Source organism: Poecilia latipinna, unplaced genomic scaffold (assembly GCF_001443285.1).
Source record: "Poecilia latipinna isolate Pla-1442-1.1 unplaced genomic scaffold, P_latipinna-1.0 Scaffold1278, whole genome shotgun sequence".
Lineage (NCBI taxonomy): Eukaryota > Metazoa > Chordata > Actinopteri > Cyprinodontiformes > Poeciliidae > Poecilia > Poecilia latipinna.
This window is the reverse complement of record NW_015113894.1, coordinates 116,861-136,839: the sequence shown is the minus strand read 5'-3', so window position 1 is coordinate 136,839 and position 19,979 is coordinate 116,861. Positions and strand designations below refer to the sequence as shown.

The 19,979-nt window shown below is 41.3% G+C and overlaps 1 protein-coding gene and 1 long non-coding RNA gene across 3 annotated transcripts in view; both read right to left on the bottom strand.

Moving 5' to 3' along the window:
- Positions 1-2,729: 2,729 nt before the first annotated feature.
- On the bottom strand, positions 2,730-18,679 carry LOC106961220 (uncharacterized). The gene is made up of 2 exons (XR_001427730.1): positions 18,646-18,679; positions 2,730-3,495 (listed from the first exon to the last, which is right to left on the bottom strand). It is a non-coding gene; the product is annotated as an uncharacterized LOC106961220 (long non-coding RNA).
- The window catches only part of LOC106961219 (uncharacterized protein C1orf21 homolog), a 31,045-nt gene continuing 13,795 nt past the window's right edge, over positions 2,730-19,979 (bottom strand). For both annotated transcript variants that reach the window (XM_015054792.1, XM_015054793.1), the window contains exons 2-6: positions 18,482-18,611; positions 9,652-9,737; positions 7,890-7,957; positions 6,578-6,638; positions 2,730-3,608 (exon numbers count right to left, since the gene is read on the bottom strand). In XM_015054792.1, coding sequence (XP_014910278.1) covers positions 3,564-3,608; positions 6,578-6,638; positions 7,890-7,957; positions 9,652-9,737; positions 18,482-18,572 — 351 coding nt within the window. In that variant the 5' untranslated portion in view covers positions 18,573-18,611 and the 3' untranslated portion in view covers positions 2,730-3,563. The remainder of the gene's footprint in view (positions 3,609-6,577; positions 6,639-7,889; positions 7,958-9,651; positions 9,738-18,481; positions 18,612-19,979) is intronic.

Below are 19,979 nucleotides of genomic sequence, written 5' to 3'. Positions count from 1 at the left end.
TGTTTTACAGCACTACATCATGTGGCTATTTATATATATAGTATATATGTATGTAAAAAAAGGCTCAGTTGACGACAGAATTATAAACAGAAATCACTTCTCCATTATGAAAGCGTTCAATCAATGAAGCTGCATTTTTGAACCTATAGTTCCAACAATAAAAAAAAAACATGAATATCAATATATATATATATTTTAACCATTCATTTTAACAAAAGTTGCAGGATCAAATTCAATTCAATAGTTAATGCTGGGCGTCCTTACAATCAATTTTTTGCCATTAAAACTGAATAGCACAATAGGAGGCTGAACATTAAAACAGAAATCCAACCAGATAACTGGGAAGTAATTTGTACAACTGCCCAGTAGGTAGCAAATTCACATTAACAGACTTTAAATGTAAGGTTACAACATGGTATGAGAAAAAAAAAATCCCTAAACTGTTCAAACATTTGTTGGAGAAAATGTGGTACAGAAATTGGGTTTCTGTACCACAGAACTAAATCCAGGACGATAGAGCACGTAACATAAAGTCCCTACACTGGCTCCCTGTAGCTCAAAGAATAGACTTTAAAATACTGTTAGTTTATAAATCACTGAACGGTTTAGCACCACAATACATTAAAAATCTGTTATTGGTGTACCAACCGTCTAGACCCCTCAGGTCTTCTGGTTCTGGTCTGCTCTGCATCCCCAGAACCAGAAACAAACGAGGAGAAGCAGGATTTAGTTTCTACGCACCACAAATTTGGAACAAACTTCCAGAAAACTGTAAAACAGCTGAAACACTGGGTGCCTTTAAATCTCAACTTAAAACCCACCTGTTTAGAGTTGCTTATGACTAAATTAGGGTTAGAGTGCGGGTTTTGATGTCTTCGATGTTTTTAATGTTTTTATCTTTAGTTTTTACCTATTTATTAATTTCTTTTCATTTCTCTTTCTCACTGTCTACGTTTTAATGATGTAAAGCCCCCCGGAAAATGTCCCAGTTAAACGACGTTTAACTAAAGTCCTACGGGGTTTAGAGTCCCAGTTGACGGCATTTTAACTAGCACGATAACGACAGAAACGTAAGTGAATTTTAAAATTGCTAAAGTTCTAAAGGTTAGAGTCCTTGTCAAATGGCGTTTTGACTAAAGTCCAAAAAACCTAGAGGTTGGAGTCCTTGTCAAACGGTGTTTTTGACTAAATTCGCAGAGGGTTAGAGTCTCAGTTAAACGTTTAACTGAAGTCCTAAAAGGGGCGAGGGTTTTAATGTTTTTATCTTTCTTAATCTTTTTTTTTTCTCTCAAAATGTCTTTCTCTTTCTCACTGTTTATTCAATGTCACATGCTGTTTTTATTTTAATTATGTAAAGCACTTTGAAATGCCTTGCTGCTGAAATGTGCTATAAAAATAAAATTTGATTGATTGATTGATTGATTGATTGATTCAGACTTTGACCAAACTCAAAAATAATAGAATATTGGATTCTTGTTTTTGGTGCACTACATTATGAAGCCAAAAGTGGCAATGCTCAGGCAAATGCCTAAAATATTTGAAGGGTCAGGCGGGGAATCCCTGTTGCAATTTTATCTTCATGACATTGTTTTGAACTGGAAAATATGCCTTTAAATAGGTAATTTAACAGAAACCAACCAGTTGTTAGAAAAGGTGGCATTATTGTAAATGATAAGCATTATTATATTGTTGATTTTCCAGAGTGAAGTGACCTAAGCAAACAAAACAACATTCTTCAGAGAACAGTCACGTAGTCGATGGAAAAAGAAAGAAAACGTAGCTAAAATCAAAACATTTGCTTTCAGTACTTAAAAGATCATTTGGATTTTAATTAAGGTGCAATATTTTGTCTCCCTAGATATAAGGACAAAAAACCCAGCCAAAAAAACAAACACTGCCTTATCCAGCCTTGATTTCAGCTGCACTTCAGGTTTTTGCTGGTGGCGTAATGCTGTGGACTGGAGGATATTTATTTTCGGGTCTCTTCGCATGAACCGAGCAACATTTAACATTTACATGCTACCACAGTGTTGCTGCTGACCACGTCCGCCTCTGATCATCATACCCGTACTGGGATGCAGTGTCGATATTTCACCAGCAGGGGGTATTACACAGCCTTGCAGCTTTAACACACTCCTTTTCACGTCACACGTCTGGAAAAGTGACTTCACACTTTTCAGTTCGCTGTAGGTATGAAAAAAAAACATAAATAAAGACACCATTCAGAGTGCCTACATTTTTTATCTTTAATAGAAAAAAACGTATTCAAAAATAATACAACAGGATGTGTCCAGTAAAGATGGTTAAAAATAATAATAATAAAAAAAAAACAGATCTGTGTTTCAACAACAACCACAAATTCTCCCTTTAAGTTCCTCAAAATTATTGCCGCTGCAATGTTCATGAAGGGGTGTGAAAGTGTGTGAATACTGACTAGATCAGAAATAAGCTCTATGGGTACCTCTGATTTATGCACATGATAATCTGCTGGTGAAACAAATACAATATTGTAGTGTGTGTATGTGGAGTGTGTATAAGAACAGCTGTCTTCCACACTGAAATAAGGCAAATGCATTTCTCTTTATTAAATAAAATTCTTTTGTGTGTTTTTGTGTGTGTAAGAGAGAGGATTCGTATAAAGGAGGAGTGATTGCGCCAAGACACAGACTCAATTTTGGAGCTTCATTTTGCTGACGATAATGACATACTATGGTGGACGTCAGGAACAAAAATGGCTGGAAACAAACATTTAAAAAAAAAAAAAAAAGACAAATTTAACTGAATAAGTGGCTGTGGCATACAATGAAAACAAAAATAAAAACAAAACAAAAATAAAACAGGTCCTTGACTTAAAAAGGAAGGAGTAGTTTAGGAGATTCTAAACTACCAGCTCCCTCCATACTCTCTCATATTAAAATATCCCATATTTCTCCCTCTAGCATCTCCCACCCTCACCCTTTCAGTCCATCCTGGACAAGGCGAGCCCGACTGAAGGTAGTCAGGCTATAAAGTTCAGCAAAGATCCACCACCGTCCTCTTCTCCCTTGGGCTCCATTTTCTCTACTCCGTGTTTTTTTCCAGTCCCTCAACACACCGACGACGACTCTAATCTTCGACGGATATCAACACCCAGGAGTCCCGGCTGCCAGGGTTTATATATTTTAGGGTCAGGCCACAGAGGAGGACACGGACAGATGAGGACGGACTGGTGAAGGAAATATCTGCTTGACCCGACGGGTCCGACGACGATCTCTCCGTCGTCTCTCCCTCAGCCTGAAGGGATATGAGGTGCCGAGTGCCATAGTCCGTGACGAAGCTTGTCTTTGTCCCATTCTCTTTTGTTTTGCACTTAAAGTATCACTGCCATACGCCCAGAACCCCCCCCCCCCACCCCCCCCACACCAATAGTGTCCCGTCACACTGTAAAACACTGATAACTCTTTCACTTTCAGGCACACAAACACACGCTACCGGTTTCACACACACACACACACACTTGACGAGGTTGTCCGTTGGGGGGGGAGACAGAGGGGGGGGGGGGCGAGGCCGGGGGGGCCGGGGGGCTATGTCCCGTCTTCCTCCTCCTCCTCCGAACAGTAGTCTCGCCCCTGAAAACACAGCCAAGCAGATGGAATAGAGGGTGAATACCTCGAGTTTAATGACTCTGAACGGTCTGCACCTGTTACTTCAGTCGCATTCAAATAAACATCTATCGCCGGAGCATGAGATGCTGAATGAGATAGCGAAGTGCTGACAGGTGGCTTGTTCTGCCGTTTGGTTCCTTTCATGAAGGTGAGGAGCTGACGGCTGCGCTGCTCTCTTCAAAGCGTCCCCGACAGCCTCGTCTCTCTCTTCCCGAACGGCGCCGGGTTTCAGCTCGGAGGAGGCTGCTGCGTCATAAACAAAGCCGCTGCCTGCAAGATTTTCACGGCGCAATTTCTGTCCACGGCTTTCTGTCCAACGTAAAAGATAAAACTTGTCCCCTTTGTCGTTCCTGGCAAACTGATGTGGCGTTCGGGTCACCTAATTGTGAACAGATGATTTTTATTTTTATTTTATTATTGTCCAATATTACTTTATTTTACACCTTTCTGTTTAAAATGCACGCGCGGCACATTTGCCGATTTGGAAAAGCCACAAAGGCTTATGGGTTTTCAGGCTCGACGTGACAACTCAGATGTGATCTGTGAGCTGAAAGTCAAAGATAAAAACCAGCTGAGCAGGCTGCCTGCAGGCTTGCCCTGGTGCTTCTCACCTAATGTTGCTACAGTCTCAAATAACAGAAACCAGCTAAAATGTGGTGTGTTGTTGCCTGGCTGGCAACAACACACCAGCTCGGACAATGATCTTACTGTGGTGACGTAAAGCAGAGTCGAAAGTATTAAGATTACCCAAGGCTACATTCGTCTGTGCTGTTAGTCAACAGTTCCTACATTGTTTTATTTGATCTTGATTTGTCGGCGATAAGATGGGTTGTTTTAGATTCCTTCCAGACACACCTGACACTCAGCCAATTGTCGTATGACAACGAGTAGATTGTTGGGACGCCGTCGACTGATGCGCACTTGCGCTTGCCACAATAAATGACAAAATATCATCCTTGTGATCAAAGATAAACCTTGAAGGGCTTTTATGCTCCTCGGGTGTGCGGAGATGTTTATTTCCTTGTGCAGTAAATGTTTTTTATGATCGAGGTAATATAGTGACAGCCACATTTACTTTCACCCCTGGTCAAGATGTGTAAAAAAGCCCTTGATTTTGTATTTCTTTCAATCCAGCAACATAGTCCTATGTTATAAAAAGTCAAGGTTTTTTTTTTTTTTAATCATTGGATTGTTTTAGGAGGACAACGATCCAAAACATATGGCGGGAACAATGCTTCACCAGGTACATAAACAACCTTCTTCCATGGCCATCTCACTCCAGAGATCCAAAACTGAAATCCTATGGACAAAACAACCTTTTAGGTCTGGAGATTTGAAAAGAAAAGAGCATAATAAAAAGATCTGGACTCTATTTCAGCTTCTGACCCCTCGACTAACTCAAATAAAATATTTGAGTGTTAGACTTGTATTGCCAATTGGATGAGTTCACATGAATGATTACGAAGTTGACTAAAAGGGAGGTAATGGCAGCACAAGCAGCATCGATAGCCATTTTAACTAATTTGTAAAAATCTGCTGTTTTAATCTTTTACAAATGTTCCTATAAAATATACAAATCTGCTGCAACTCTTCCAATGGTTTTTACATAATTTTTTTTTCTAGGGGTACTGATAAATGTGGCTGGCTCCGTATTCTCTATTAAAGCTGCACGATGTATCGAATCACATTTGTCATCGCAAATATTTATGTGTGAAAAAACTAAATTACAGTGTATAGACCATAAAGTTTCAAACACCATTCATTCAGACGTTGCATTTAAATAATATATATTTGCTTTAAAAGAATGGCGTAGAAAACAGCATAACAGTGTTTTGGTCACATCAGTGGCTGGATTTTTGGCAAAGTTTCTAGGTTTTTATAAACCTATGCAGAAACACAGATTGGAGAGAAGCATCTCATTTTGTGCAGACGAATCTCACACTCATATTGCGTTAAAGCCCCGTCTCCGCTGAGAAAATAACTACTGAAGAGGGGACTTTAAACTTTGCAGAACTTTTTCATAATACAAGAAAGTGAAGCAAAAAGGGGAAAAAAAAGCCTTATTGCATAATAAGGTATGCTTCAAGCTCTTTGTGAAGCGGAGGAGAACTGCTGAGTCGATCAGCTAGTCTTTGTAGGGGAAGAGCTGCATTTGCACAAAATAACTTTGTTCAAATGTTGAAACCAGATTTTTATATACACTGTATTAAAAACCATAACCTTTTCCTTCACTGTCAAACTTAATGTCTCTTATTTTGGGTCATCCAGGAATACCTTTTATTACTATAGAGTCGCTCTTTTACTACCATCCAAATTCACAGCTTCATGGGAAAAAAATTCAAGATATCTGGAAGAGATGGACATCTTGAATTATCTGAGTTTTGTTCGTCTGTGGGGACAATTTCCAGATAAAGAGTCCATGTTCGTTTGCTCAAACAGTTAGTGTGAACGGCATGTGAATCAAACAGTGAAAAAAAAAAAAAAAAAAAAAAAGGTTTAATGTTTAATGGTGTATGTAAACATCTGGTTTCAACCGTAGAGAATGTGGGACCTTTGAGACGTGTGCACAACCTTTACCGTTTGACGATGTGATTCTCATCTCGCAAGAAATGATGTGAATCTCTTTATATTTGGCTGCAAGCATAAAAGTGATTCAAAGCAGGGATTAAAAATAAAAATGAGTCATTACTTGTTCCACCGTGTGTGACCGTGTCATTCAAGTCGCGGGCAAAAAGGAACAAGTGTTGATAAACTGCAGTGATTACCTTTCCTTCTGCTTCAGCTTGTACCAAGAACGACAACGTGGACTAATAAACGTCTTCCTTTCTTTAGAATTTTGTCCCAGCTGTGACTTTTTAAACGATGTTAAATGTATTTTCTACTTCCACTAATGAAGACACACACACACATACACACACACACACAGGCCTCACCTTTTCAATTTTCTCATCCAGCATCCTGAAAAATTCCTGCTGGCTCTCTGACGTGTGAATGCTGAGGGAGACGGAGAAAGGGAGGGAGAGGAAGTCAGAAGATGGAGATGAGGAGGAGGAGGCAACAAATACATCATGAGAATTTTCCATTACACATCTCCCTAACCCGCCCCCCACAGGGAACAAACACAGATGAACACTCTCTGCAGTGTGAGAAATTGTCTGTTTAGGAGTCCACAAATGATTTTAAATAATAATTCAATACAAAAAAAAATATCAAAACGGTCCTTGAAAGGAGAAAGAGTGCAACACGTAGCTGCCATTATTCATACGGAGCCTGAGGTAGACGGCCAAGCCGCTGTACAAAAGCCAGACGCTTCGGATTGTTTACTTACAGGAGTCACGCTGTGAAGGAGGCGACAGTTTAATAAAAGGGTCAGCGCGGCCCGGTAATGAACCAATGAATGCGCTCAACTTCTGTCAACAACTTCAGCTACTCTTGCGTCTTAAGACTGGCAAAAGATGTAAACTATTCCAAACATCTCAGCCTGAAATGTTCTCGTAGAGGGAGAGAAATTTTATTAAGCTAAAATATTGACAACAATAAAATACCTAAAATTATTTGACCTAATTTAATTAAAACATGGGATCATTGTTGCATTTGACAAGATTCATGTTATCCCATAATTTCCCAAACTCCAAGGTACAAAAGTTAACCTTTATTTTTAACTTTGTGGTATGTATTTCTACAATCAGCAGCGGTTCAGATGGAAGAACTAAGGATAAGGATATGTGTACCAATGCATGCATGTATGTAGGTTAGCATACATAGAGGTTCGCATTAATGTATGCATGGATTGACAGACAGATAATGGACAAAGATTAGAGATTGATTCAACTTCAAAACAATGGAATATGACGTGAAGTCTAAAATGTATGCAGACATACTGTATTATCTTTTCCACAACAATTTTTTGTAAAAAAAAAAAAAAAAAAAAAAAAAAAACTTTCACTTAAAAACACCCAATTACTTTGTAATATCATGATATTCCATATGAGTGAAATACCCCTTTAACAGAGTTGTCTGAATGCTGCTTACACTCCACAGGCCCCTCAGAAGTATAATAAATAAAAACCTGGATGCTTCAGCCATCATGTTGGCATCACACAGCAGGACAGCTTCTTCCTGTGATAATTTATGCTGTTTTTTCCTTTAATCCATCACTCACCGTGATCGAATATGTAAACGTATCCAGTTTATTTAACAAAGCATCTCTGAAGCAGCTCTAAGGGCTGCTGCCGTTCCACTTACTTAGATTTGATGTTCGTTGCAGCCGCCTCTTTCTGCTGTTTGCCTCTGTACTCCACGTTGCTCTTCTCCTGAGAACAAACACGCGTAGATGCCATTAGTTTTCATTACCAGCAGACCGAACAGGTTCCAAACACCACCACGACGACGGGCATCTGCAGAGCGGCCGCGCTGCTGACAAATCAAAAACCTGAATGACTGAATTGCGCCCTCGCCCAGTTGCTGCAGGACATGGGTCACGGACATAATGTATATGAGCATCTAATAAACCCGTTTATCAGCGCTGGTCAAGGTCAGATCTAGTCAATGTTTCTGCAGTGTTGACAACACAGAAAGGTTTAGAAGATACAACGTTTGGCTTTTCTTTATTGCGACATTGTCTCTATTGTAACTTTCAAATGTTGCCGCTTTTAAGGTGATAGACCAACACAGGGCTGTCTGTGGAGCGAAAATCATGTATCAATTAAAAGAAGAAAACGTGCAAGCAAAAATCTGAAATGTGTGCTGTGTGTATTTATCCCCTTTCATTTTGCTGCGGGAGAAATTTTCAAAACTTGCCATGCCACAAATCCCTACTGGGATGTAGGTCTGTACTTTAGCTAGGCTATTTGAACACATAAATATGAGTCGATTCCTTTGCACCACTGCAATTGAAGGGACCAAAGTTTCCCAACCTAAGGATCTCTGCAGCTCCTCCAAAGTTAGCAAATCTACAGCTCTTGGTAACTGCACACAAAAACATGATAGGTCTGCAGTTGTGGCCACTCCCTTTTCATTTTGAGATGTTAGAACAGTGCTCCATGAGTTATGTCAAACAACTTCACTCCTTAGTCTTCATGGTGCTGTTTGTTCACTCCTATAAGAATAAAATATGCTTTTGGAACAACAAATTACACTCCAGTTAAAAACAAAAAAGAAAAGGGACTTTTGAAGGTTGCAAGAACATGCTTTCAGCAAGTCTTGGAAAAGTTTGACTTTTGTAAATCAAATCAATTAAATGAATGAACTGAGCGTACCTTTGAGGCAGCATAATAACAGTGTTGAAGCTCGTCTTCCGCTTTTAACCTTGTGTTTTTATGAAACTGTGTTTCTGTAGCGTTATCCCGCTGCTGTTTTACAGTCGGGATTTATTATGCCGCTCGCCGTTTTAACAACTGCCAGGATGCCACAATGTCCACTTGCAGGGAAAAAAAGAAAACCTGTTCTTGTATTCTCTCACCGTTGTAACACTCAGGCCTTCTGTGACCTGAGGAGGAAGTGGTTTTATTCAGAGAGATAATGTGCCTCAGCTTATTAATTATTTACACCGTCAGGTAAGACATAGTGGCAGTAAAATCATTTATGAGATTTCAGAGCAAAGTGACTTCGTAAAACTCCCCCTGATGTGTTTAAAACCTAAAGATTTCTGCAGCGGCGGACTGGAAACCAACCATGCGCTCAGCCTACACATTCCACACACGCCAGACTGTTGTCTCCACCTGCTTGTGAGGAACCTTTCTGGTTGCCTCTGTGTATTTTTGTGTGTGTGCTTGTGCAAAAACAGTGCGTGTGTGGGTGTGTGCATGTGTGTGTGTGTGTGTGTGTGTTGCACACAGACAGAGAGAGAGCTGCCTTTGGACACAAACGCAGGACTGTTGGCTGAAGCTGATGAGCTGTCAGAGGAAGGTTTGAGTGTGTGCGGATGACAGGCTGTCAGTGGACTGGCTGCTGTGTTTTGTGTGTGTGTGTGTGTGTGTGTGTGTGTGCGTGTGTGCCCATCTCTCACCAGGTTCTCCTGGTTGCGTGTGTTCACCCGGTTTTCATCGCCTCTCATGTACTTCACCTCTTCCACTCCCTTCATCTTGTATTCGTCTGAGAACAGAAGAGTTGGCATGATTAAAGGAGGGGGAATTAACCATTACATATATTTATGAGGAGTTACCCAGAGATGAAACGTCAAGCACATTCCTTTCATTCGCGTTTTGACAAATTTTGAGAGAAAAGACGGAGGGGGGAGAACGTCCTTTTCTGCGTCGTCACTGCATGATATCACCAAGACTGGTCATTATTCTATTGACTTTTGTGGTCAATGGTAATGTGAGAACAGATCCAGAACGCACGACAGTCGAGGTGCAAGTACAGTTAGATGGGACATTGCTTTACCATCGGAGCTTTAGAAATAAAGAAGCGGCAACATAGAAACAGCAGGAGGAAATACCAGAGAAGGCAGAAGAGAAAAGGAGAGAGGGTGATGATAAGGAGGAGGAAGATGGGGAGGATTAGAGACCAGATGAACAGCTTTTTGGCTACATGCACAGCTTAGACGGCTAAGACAGTTAGGAGGAGCTCAGTGGAGACGAGAGCTTTAAGACTTCATTGAAGATGACACGGCTCACGCACCGCCGTCCCCCCTCCCCCCCCCCCACCAACAGCGACTATTCAGGATAACACGGATATTTTACATTTTCTTACTGACCATTTTGAAATTGTATTTGTGTTAAATTGTCAAGGAATGCATAAACTAATGTCATTTGTAAACACTGCAACTCCAAGTGCTTTCCCAGAAGGAAAGTAAAAATATAATTTAAAGACTAAGTGGTGAAAATGGAGTATTACAACAAACATGGCTAAAACATGATACAGGTGAAAAAGATATTGCCTTTACTGCAAAGCTTCAGTAAACAATGATGTTTTTAGTCCTGACTTAAAGGCCCATCTCAGATTTTTGTTTTTTTTTGTCGTAGAACCTGACCCATGTTGCCTGAATTGCCACTCAGAAAAGACGAAGCAACAAAAAGTTTGCAAACACACGGAAACGAAGACCTTCATTTCTGAAGACATGTCCTGTTGTCTGATAAAAACTAACATCTGGCAAAAATAGCATCAAGAAAATATGGCATCATTAGGTATGACCATTATGTGGAAAGATTGAAGCAGCATCCTAAGAGCTTAAGAGCTGCAAAGTGGCTTAAAAACAACAGTCAATGTTCTGGTAGCCATCACAAAGTCCGGACATCAGCCTCCCTGGAAAATTTCTGGGAAGAACTAAATTGGCAAAACCTGAGTGAATTACATCGGTTCAGTCAGGAGGAATGGGTCAAATATGCAGCAAAGTATTGTGGGAGGCTCATAGAAGGATACCCAAAACCTATCCAAGTCGTACAGTTTAAACTGTACGATTGGCTGGAAAAAAAAAAAAAAACATATCTCAAAAATGTCTGTTATTAAATAATAAGAAATAGTTTTTGTAACCATAACTGAACATAAACTGGGACAGTTTAGCAGCATTTTGCAGGAATATGTATTCGGTTTAAGTAAATATCTGGTTTCACCCGATGAAAATATCCACCTTAAGAGAATATTTTGAAAAAAAGAAAATAATAATAATGATAGTAGTAATAATAATAATAATAATAATAATAATAATAATTGCCTGGACTTTACATTTTTAATCAATTCGGCATAAGAAATGGTACACACTGCAGCACATATGAAGAAGTTGGTAAATATTTAATTGTAATTCATAATTAAAATAAAGTGCATTTGATTCATAATGGAGCCAACCAACCCAAGAACCACCACCTGCACTGAGAATTATCAGCTGAGCACCTGCTTGTCTTTTAAGGTAAACGCAGGCGGTGATAAAACACATAAAAAGCAGGAACACCTGATTTTTATCTGTCCCACATCTTGTGCGTCTGCCCTCACTATCAGCAGCGACTCTGTTCCCGTCTGTGTTTATATCTGCGTGCCCCTTTGTACCCAGCTGAAGCTCTCCCTCCCCTCTGCTCACTCTCCTCCCGTACCTTGATCACCTGTGTGCGCGCGTCTCGCACTCGAGCAAAGTCGCACGCCTTCCTGCGAGTCAACGCGTACGTCACTGCAGAGTTCAACGGCGGCCCCGCGGTTTACCGACAAATCATCTGTTCAAGAACGTGGTGTTGGGAAGCGCTGCTTACTCCTCTGCTGTTTATGCCAGGAATGTAAACGGGTTTCAGCAAAGCCGCTCCTGTCTGAGCATGCCACCGCTCACAAACGGCTCCTTAACGCAACGCAGGCCCGCCGAGGCTGGATGTGCTCGGTAAACACATGGCAACATCACTGGGCTGCAAGCAGGAAGCAGAATTAAGAGCCGCTTCCTCTGCTCTCCAGTATGGCACTACAACCGTATACACTGATGTCAAGCTGTGTAAGCTGTCAATTAGGGTGGATACAGCAGGCAGGGAAATGAGCAGCTGTAGGCCACAGAGATGGATCTAAATGTACGTTTGCACATAGCGGTTAAGAGAAATGTCGTTTTATGATGCTGGATTTGCCTGAATATTCTCTCCCTGTTCAAGTATCCTGGCTAAGCCTAACGTGATGAATATAGAAAGATCAAAGTGGCCCAGCTTACACCATCACAGACTTCAGTTTAGATAGGAGCAAAAAAAAAAAAAAAGAAAAAGAAAAGGGTGAATCTTGTGTGTGTGTGTGTGTGTGTGTGGCCGTCCCTGTCAAAAGAAATGACACGGGTGTTTCGTCACGTCGTTGCCGGGGCTCGCTTTTGGGTGGGAGGGAAAGGAAAAGCCGTCAGAGAGGAGAGAGAGAGGGAGAGGGAGATGAAAGGACTATTTCGAGAAGCTGCGGTTTTGTGATGTGGACATCTTTCTCGTCTCTGATTAGAGAGCAGGGATCTGCGCTGACCTTAAGGACCCGCTGCGAGCGCACGGATGCGTCTGTGGGACTGTTTCCGAGTCAGAATGCCTCCGAATCTGAATGTCGCTGCATCCGAGTGTCTGCGCGGCTCGTGAGTCATTTAAATGGCCTTATTTGGCCATGTCTGCTCTCACAGCCCGGCCTCTCCTGTGGCTATGTCACTCTGTCCTTCCTGCCGAGCGTCCTCCCTCCCGACCCGACTGGCTGCAAGCCATCGGCAGCCTGGCATCAACATTTACACCTGAGCTGAAGTCGAAAATCGCGCACATCAAACGGCAGCCGGCAATGAAAGAAAATCGGAGCGGGTTTATTGTGGCGGACGTGAAACGACAAAAGTGGAAGTGTACACACTATTAAGCCAGCTGTGACATGTTTAAAAATGTAAATCTTATCCCATTGTGTTGGAGCTGCTAAGTTATGGTCTTATGCAAAACCACATAAAAATATATATATATATATATATATTTATTTGTATAGAACAGTAATGGACTCACTGAGGGGCTTCTTTAGGCACTGTAAAAAAAACAACAAAAAAGAACAACTCAAAATAAATGTAGTTACATAAATGAACACATATCAATGAGCATACAAATATATATGACGTATTGGTTCATATAATTTAAATTGATCATTCACATATCAACGCACGCTTTTAATGTGATTCTGGTATAATGTACAAAACTGACACGAAAGTTTTACTTTGAATGTTATAAAAATTTCAGTGAGTTATGCAAGTAAAATCGCAGAACCGGGAAATTGAAGCTAAGAAACCTCTACAAAAATTGCTTAGATTTTATTTACTTTACAATAAGGTGGAATGTGAAGTATGAATTGGGCTGCATAGATGACAAGCGGGGAACTGAATATCCTGAATCAGAGAGACAGGAACTCTTTCTAAGGAGTCGTCCTTCACGAGAAGTGCTGCAGACGAACGGAGGGCATCGGATTCGCCTTGAGGCCGGCCTGTAATTTGACCCGATGCTTTCAAAAGCCAGGCAATCAAATGTGACTGCACAAGAGATCAAATTGCAATCATTATCACAATATTAACACGCGGAATATCAAAATCACTAACGACCGCTTGGATGCGACATTCGGTAACCTATTATGTTTCAATTCCGTGCGTTCAGGTTTGGAGCTTGAATATTATAACCATCCAGTCGGAGGGATGAACTCTCACTGCCCTTGATGCCAACACCTAATATAGATTTTAGTGGCCTGTGGAGACGCAACGTTACACTCGCATGTTTTCCTGATATCATGCAACCGGACATGGCACACATCGTAATGGGTCTTGCTCTTTTAAATGCTTGTCCAGTGAGAACATTTTCCAGATAATTTTGAAATACATAATGGCGGCAAAGAGTTTGGCTGAGGACGGAACGAAGAACAAAATTTGAGCTAGTCCTGCTGTAAAATGCAGAAGTGGGGCTGTTGGGATTAGCAACAGATCCCAGTTTGACTCACAGATGCAAACCAGTGCAAGCCTGGCGGAAAAAAAAAAAAACTATTTAGGAGTTATGTATTTACATAGCTACTGTTATCTATCTTTTATTAAAGACTAATGATATATGTTTAACCTTCACCTTCTGCTGGACACATTTTATATCCATCATAAATTGTTTTTCGCTTACGAATGAAGAATATTCTAACATTAATGGTGCTGTATTGATTTTAGATAAATGTTTGGCACATTTACAAGGATTACACGGACTATGAATAAATGGCGGGCTATTGTGATAACATAAAAGTTCATGAGAGCAATTGAATGCCGTTGGACGTTTGAGAAAAAGTCGTACTGCCATATGTTATTGCTACGACAGACTTCTGCTTTAACTTACAAAAATACTGGTAAGGTGAAACGCAAGTAATTCATGACATTCAACAGTGTGCATACAGTCAACATTTATTCAATATCTTATTAGTCGTATCTGTAGTCCAGAAGGTAAATGTATTAAATGTGTGTGCCCAGTCAGACCTTGTGGCCTCCCACTCCCACTGAAAATGAGCGATGTGCCACTTTCACCTCCTTGTGATGGGTTTGCTTGCCAGGGCATCAACTTTTGACCTTTTTAGGTCTTCTGCAAGTTTTTTTTTTCCCCCCCCCATTTCTGTGCACTGCTCTGTGCAGAACTTGTTTTTAATAGGCCAGAAATGTAGAGAATGTTGTGAGAGTTGAAGACATTATTTAGGTTTCATAATTCAGAACTGACACATAGGAATTCCTAAAAATAAGATAGTGAAGTACTTAGTGCTAGTATGGTGACTCAGAACTGGGCTTAATATTTGTAATGGCTGGGATTTTGTTTAGAAGTCAAAACAGAAAAAATACCTTTGTTTTATTTAATATGCTAGAAAAAGGCATTTTTCTTTACTCCATAGTACAAAATATTGCACTTCAAGTTTAGATTTAGCGAATTGTTTGGGATTTTATACATAGTTTAAGAACCATCTGAAAGGGAACCTTATTAGAAAAAAAAAAAGTTAAGAAAACAAAGTTGGGCAAAATGGAAATCAACAATTCAAGCCTCAAAGAAAGAATTGGAGCACCTCTAATCAGAATACATCCACTGTTGAAAACGTATAAGCTAGACATTATATTGCTTATTGCACAATTACAAATATTTACATTCATGAGTATATTTCAAAAACATATTAAGATACAATTTGAAGAGCTGGGACGTTATTGTCCTTTTCTCCCCACATTGAGACGTTTTTCTTTACTCCATAGGTGCAAAGAGCTGGAGACTAAAAATGAAGGGCAGGGGGTGAAATCATAGAGGTCTGTTGACGGTTTTCTCTGGATCTGATGCACGGTTTAAACAACAGTGAAATCTGTATGTTTGGGTGCTGCATCGTGCAATCTAGCAAACACATGCAGCACATTATAGCGTTATCTGCTCTCAGATCTCCTCTCCCTGTGATTATTCCCCAGATCAACAGCTTGATGCTGAGGAGGGAGAGTGCTGCTATTTTCCCTCGTTGTCCCTCGCTGTTTGTATAATGGAGCTCTGCCTTTTTCCGGTTATTGTGTGGGAGCAGCTAAGAGGGCCGGGGGGGCTGGGGGGGGAGGCGGGTGGTTTAAGGCTAGGCTGGAGACTGGATGGACAAGTCCAAATATCTGGGACGCACTCGCACCGAAATCTGCTGGTGGGCATTTCAGTGCGAGAAAGAAGAGGGTAACTAAACACGCCGACGTACGGCGCACACACACTCACCGACATGCAGGCCACTGGGGGGTAAGTTTATGAGCGTAAGCGAGACGGACTGTCTGACCAGGGGCTACCAGTCTTTTCCATCTCAGTTATGAGAAGTGAAATGAACGCAGAGAGGAAGCTGGAGAAGGGTGGAGAGGTTGAAAGGTAAAAGACGAGATGAGGTAGATAAGAAGAAATAAGGGAGCTTAAAAAAAAGAGCTCCCTAAGAAACTGACTCCTTAGCTTGGAATCACGCTACTCATCAAGTCACACATCCACTAGGGCAAGTCCAAACAGTAGTCTGCCCCATCCACAGCTACTCCACATTCCACTTTAATCAAAAGACAGCAGAACGGGGACGGGACAGGCCGGGAGGAAACGGGAGGAAGGGATGTGAAAGGACACAAGGTTTTGACCTAATGTTGCGCAAGAGACGAGAGGAAAAGAGCCGAGCAGAAGAAAAGCGAGGAGATGAACGCAGGAAAAGTGGGAGGAGGGAGATGGGGGGTTGGTGGTGGTGGTGGGGGGGGGGGGGCCCGGAGACCCAAAATAGACAGAGTGACAGAGAGAAAGAGGAAGAGACAAACGAGGCCTGGAGCAGGGAGAGGGAAAGGAGGCGATCTGAAAGTGGCTGGGAAGTTTAGAGGAGAGAGAAAACGAGCATCAACACATGTCAGTCTCCTTTCCTCTCTCAAGGAAATTACTCTCCTCGGACCGCCTCCCGCTCGTTCTCCGGCTCGTTTTGTTGCTCTAATAGAAAATCAAAAGAGAGAAGAGTGCAGAACTCTCCGGGGTGAGAAGAGGAGAACGTGTCTGAGAGAGAGTAGAAGGATGGGAAAGGAGCAGAAAGTCAACGGGAGGTGGAAGGGGAGAGCGGAAAGGGGTCGAAACCATGGGAGACGATGGAGATGGTGGTGATATGGGGGCGGGGAGAGGAGGGGTCTCCTATGGATCATCTGCCACAATTCATCCAACTGTGTCGCTCCTAATTCTTAATCTCTGTTAATCCATCATCTCTTTTTCATTTCAGTCCCTTATTACATCACGGACGGCTGCATGCAATTAAAGATGGAGCTGCAGCCGTTTGTGTCCGTCACTAATGAACTTCGGGTCGGTTTTCCTTTCCACCCATCGCATAATTACAGCAAGGAGGTCTTTCCTCGGATCATTCATGGTTCAAACTCAAATCTCCACCGACAACACTTGTAACTGTGTGGAAAAACAAAAACGTTAAATGACCGAGAAACTCTAAAGAAGGTCAACCTCTACTGACCTATTTTTAGAGAAACAAACGCCCTTTGCCAGTTTCTATCTAAATTCAAGCCCTTCTGATTTCCATTTAAAACAAACCATCTTGTGGCCAGCTTTTTGAACCACTACATAACAGCACACATCATAGTTAGGTCATCTGAGAGTGTACAAATATTCAGACCTCAGGTGCACATTTAACCCTGTCATGCATGAATTATGATCCTTTGTGTCAAGATTTGTTTTTTTCAATTTATTTTGTATTTTCTTAAGGCATAAAAAAGGTAGGAAAAGAAATTTTGTAAGAAAGAAAACAAAAAAAACATTTATTTTATTTTTTTTTAGGTGATCAATTGTAATGTTCTCCAAATACATCAGTAGTATTGCTCTTTAGGGGTTATCTGATGTCACAATATTTTTCTTTTTACCTGTCTGCAGTAGGAGGGACCGGGTCGGTCGGCGTGCTTTTTTGTCTGTCGGCCATATTGGATTTAACAAAATTAATTTCTTGCATTTGCAGTTGATGGCCAGTAAGTTGATAGTGTATTTTATGATGGATTAGTGTCCACTTTAGTGGTCTGTGTGCATTTATAACATAAAAATCCACAAGAAGCACAAGAAAATGGCTTTTAGACAGCTGTTCACTGTAGTGGCCACTATGCATGAAAGGGTTAATTTTCTACATTAGATTTTATGATACACCCAATTTCCATTGAGCGTCAGACTAGTTTCTTTCAGTATTAAAATCTAAGATTAATATGTGAAGGACATGAAATCTTCCAAACTGAAGAGGAGTAAGAATAATTGAGTAATATTCCACAGGAAGATTTCAAAAGTTTAAAAAAGAACTCTCCGTTTCTGGAATATTTTAAGGAAAACGGGGCTTTACTCTGTACTTGTCACCCTTAGATGCATGTATGACGAAAAAGCTGGTGTTACCTAAAAAAACCTCTGTTGGCGAGAAAAGATTAAAAACACTTTCAACACGACGAGGCTCCGTCTTCACTTGCTACATTATATTAAAAGAAGAACGGATGCAAACCAGGGTGGGACTGGAAGCTTCTGGCCTGATCAGAAATGCGATGCGTCTAAAATGTTTCATTTTTATGAAACGCATCTTAGTTTGATTATGTTAAAATCGTTACAGCATACGTAGCTTCCCAACTTTTTACCCAGCTCCCACATTGGAGCGGACTCAAAGTTATCTCTCCATCCTGTTTAGCGGCGAAATATTCATCTCCAGCGTCGCTCTTATCACAAAACATTATCACCCTCTGGGTACTTCCTCTCTCCCACATGAGCAGTAAACACAGAAGACTCTAATAAAACTGCAGTCGTTTTCCAAACCAGAGGACACAGCTCTGCCAGAGGGCTCTCGCGGGTTCAGAGCGAGGCCACGGGTCTGCGCTGAACTCGGCCGCGGAGCGAGACGGAGCTGCGGGCGTCACCTCAACAGCCGGGAGTAAAACTGACCAGAGTAGAGGTCTCCGTTGCTGTAGGCCTTCCCGCGTCCCTCCTCATCGTTGGGCACGGCCGACACCTGCTTGGCCGAGGTGCAGCCCATGACCTCACTGTCTGAAACTTCTCCTCATCGCACTCGCACCTGGACGGGGCAGAGAGCAGAGATTTACAGTCACAACACACACACACACACACACACACACACACACAATAAAATGCACGTCAATGTGGAACTGGGTGCAGAAAGCAGAAGTTTTCTATGTTTTAGAAAACTGTACACACTTAACCTTTATTAGCTCTGTATCTGTCAACAAACCCAACTAAAAAAAAATAGTATTTGTATTTGCAACGTGTCAAAATATGAGAGAATTTGTATTAATTTTGTCGAATTCAGAAGATTACATTACAAACTTGGGGAAAAAACAAAACCCAAATGGTGGCATCATAACTTTGTAAGATTCTGATAATTCACACAATTTCAGTTAAGTGACGGTATGTGGATGTATTTTACACACCGCTTCCTTGCGTGACGTCACTGGAATAATCAACGCAAACCAGCCATAACATTAAAAATAATAATTTGTTGACTTCCATACGTCTCATTAAATTTTCCAGATGCCTGAAGATGCCACATTAGACTATAGACCAGAGTAAACAGATAAGAATGTCAGTCATACAGTTGAGGAACGATATCAATCCCAGAAGAAAATTAAACGGCTTTGTGAAGATGCTGCCGATAAGACGGCAAGAGGTGTCATTATCAGCAGTAAAGAAACGGTTTTCCTAGAAGCAGCATTCAGCTTTGATGCATCTCAAACTTACGGAAAATTGCAAAGGAGCTAAAACACTGCGTTTCTTTAAATCGAGACCAATACCCCACCTGTTCAGAGCCGCTTCTGAACCATAACAAGTGGAACATTTGATGTGCAATGCCTTGTTGCTGAATTGTGCCATGCAAATAAGCTTGACTGATTTAGAAAATAATTATTTTTGACATCGTAACCGAGTCAAAAGAGAAAACGTTTAGTTTGTTTTAATGTCAAATTACTGAGCGTATCCGGAGGAAGCTGATGAATCAGTTCAGCAACAATATTAAACTTTATTTCAATCATCTTGAACATGTGGTAGCATCTCCCCACCCAGCAGGGGGGCCCGACACAAAGCAGTGAGGATCGTTGTCAGTCAAACGGATCGTCGGCGGACTCCATGTCAGTCACTAAGACATAACGCCATCATTGTCAGATCCCTTCTGATTGCTGCCAGTGAGAATCTGTTTTGCTCAAACGAAACTGAGACAAAGAGGAGGGCGAAGAGGAGAACGGCTTGACAAGGGTCAAGAAAAGGATGGACAATAGAGTGAGAGAGGAGGGGGGAAAAAAATGAGTGGAGACCTTCAAACGCACCGTCTGACCCTCCTTCCACCCTCAGAGCGTTTGAAGTTGGACAGGCTCAGTGTTTATTCCTGTGTTCAGGCGGAGCCAACCGGACCCGTCTTATCCAGCTACAAAGT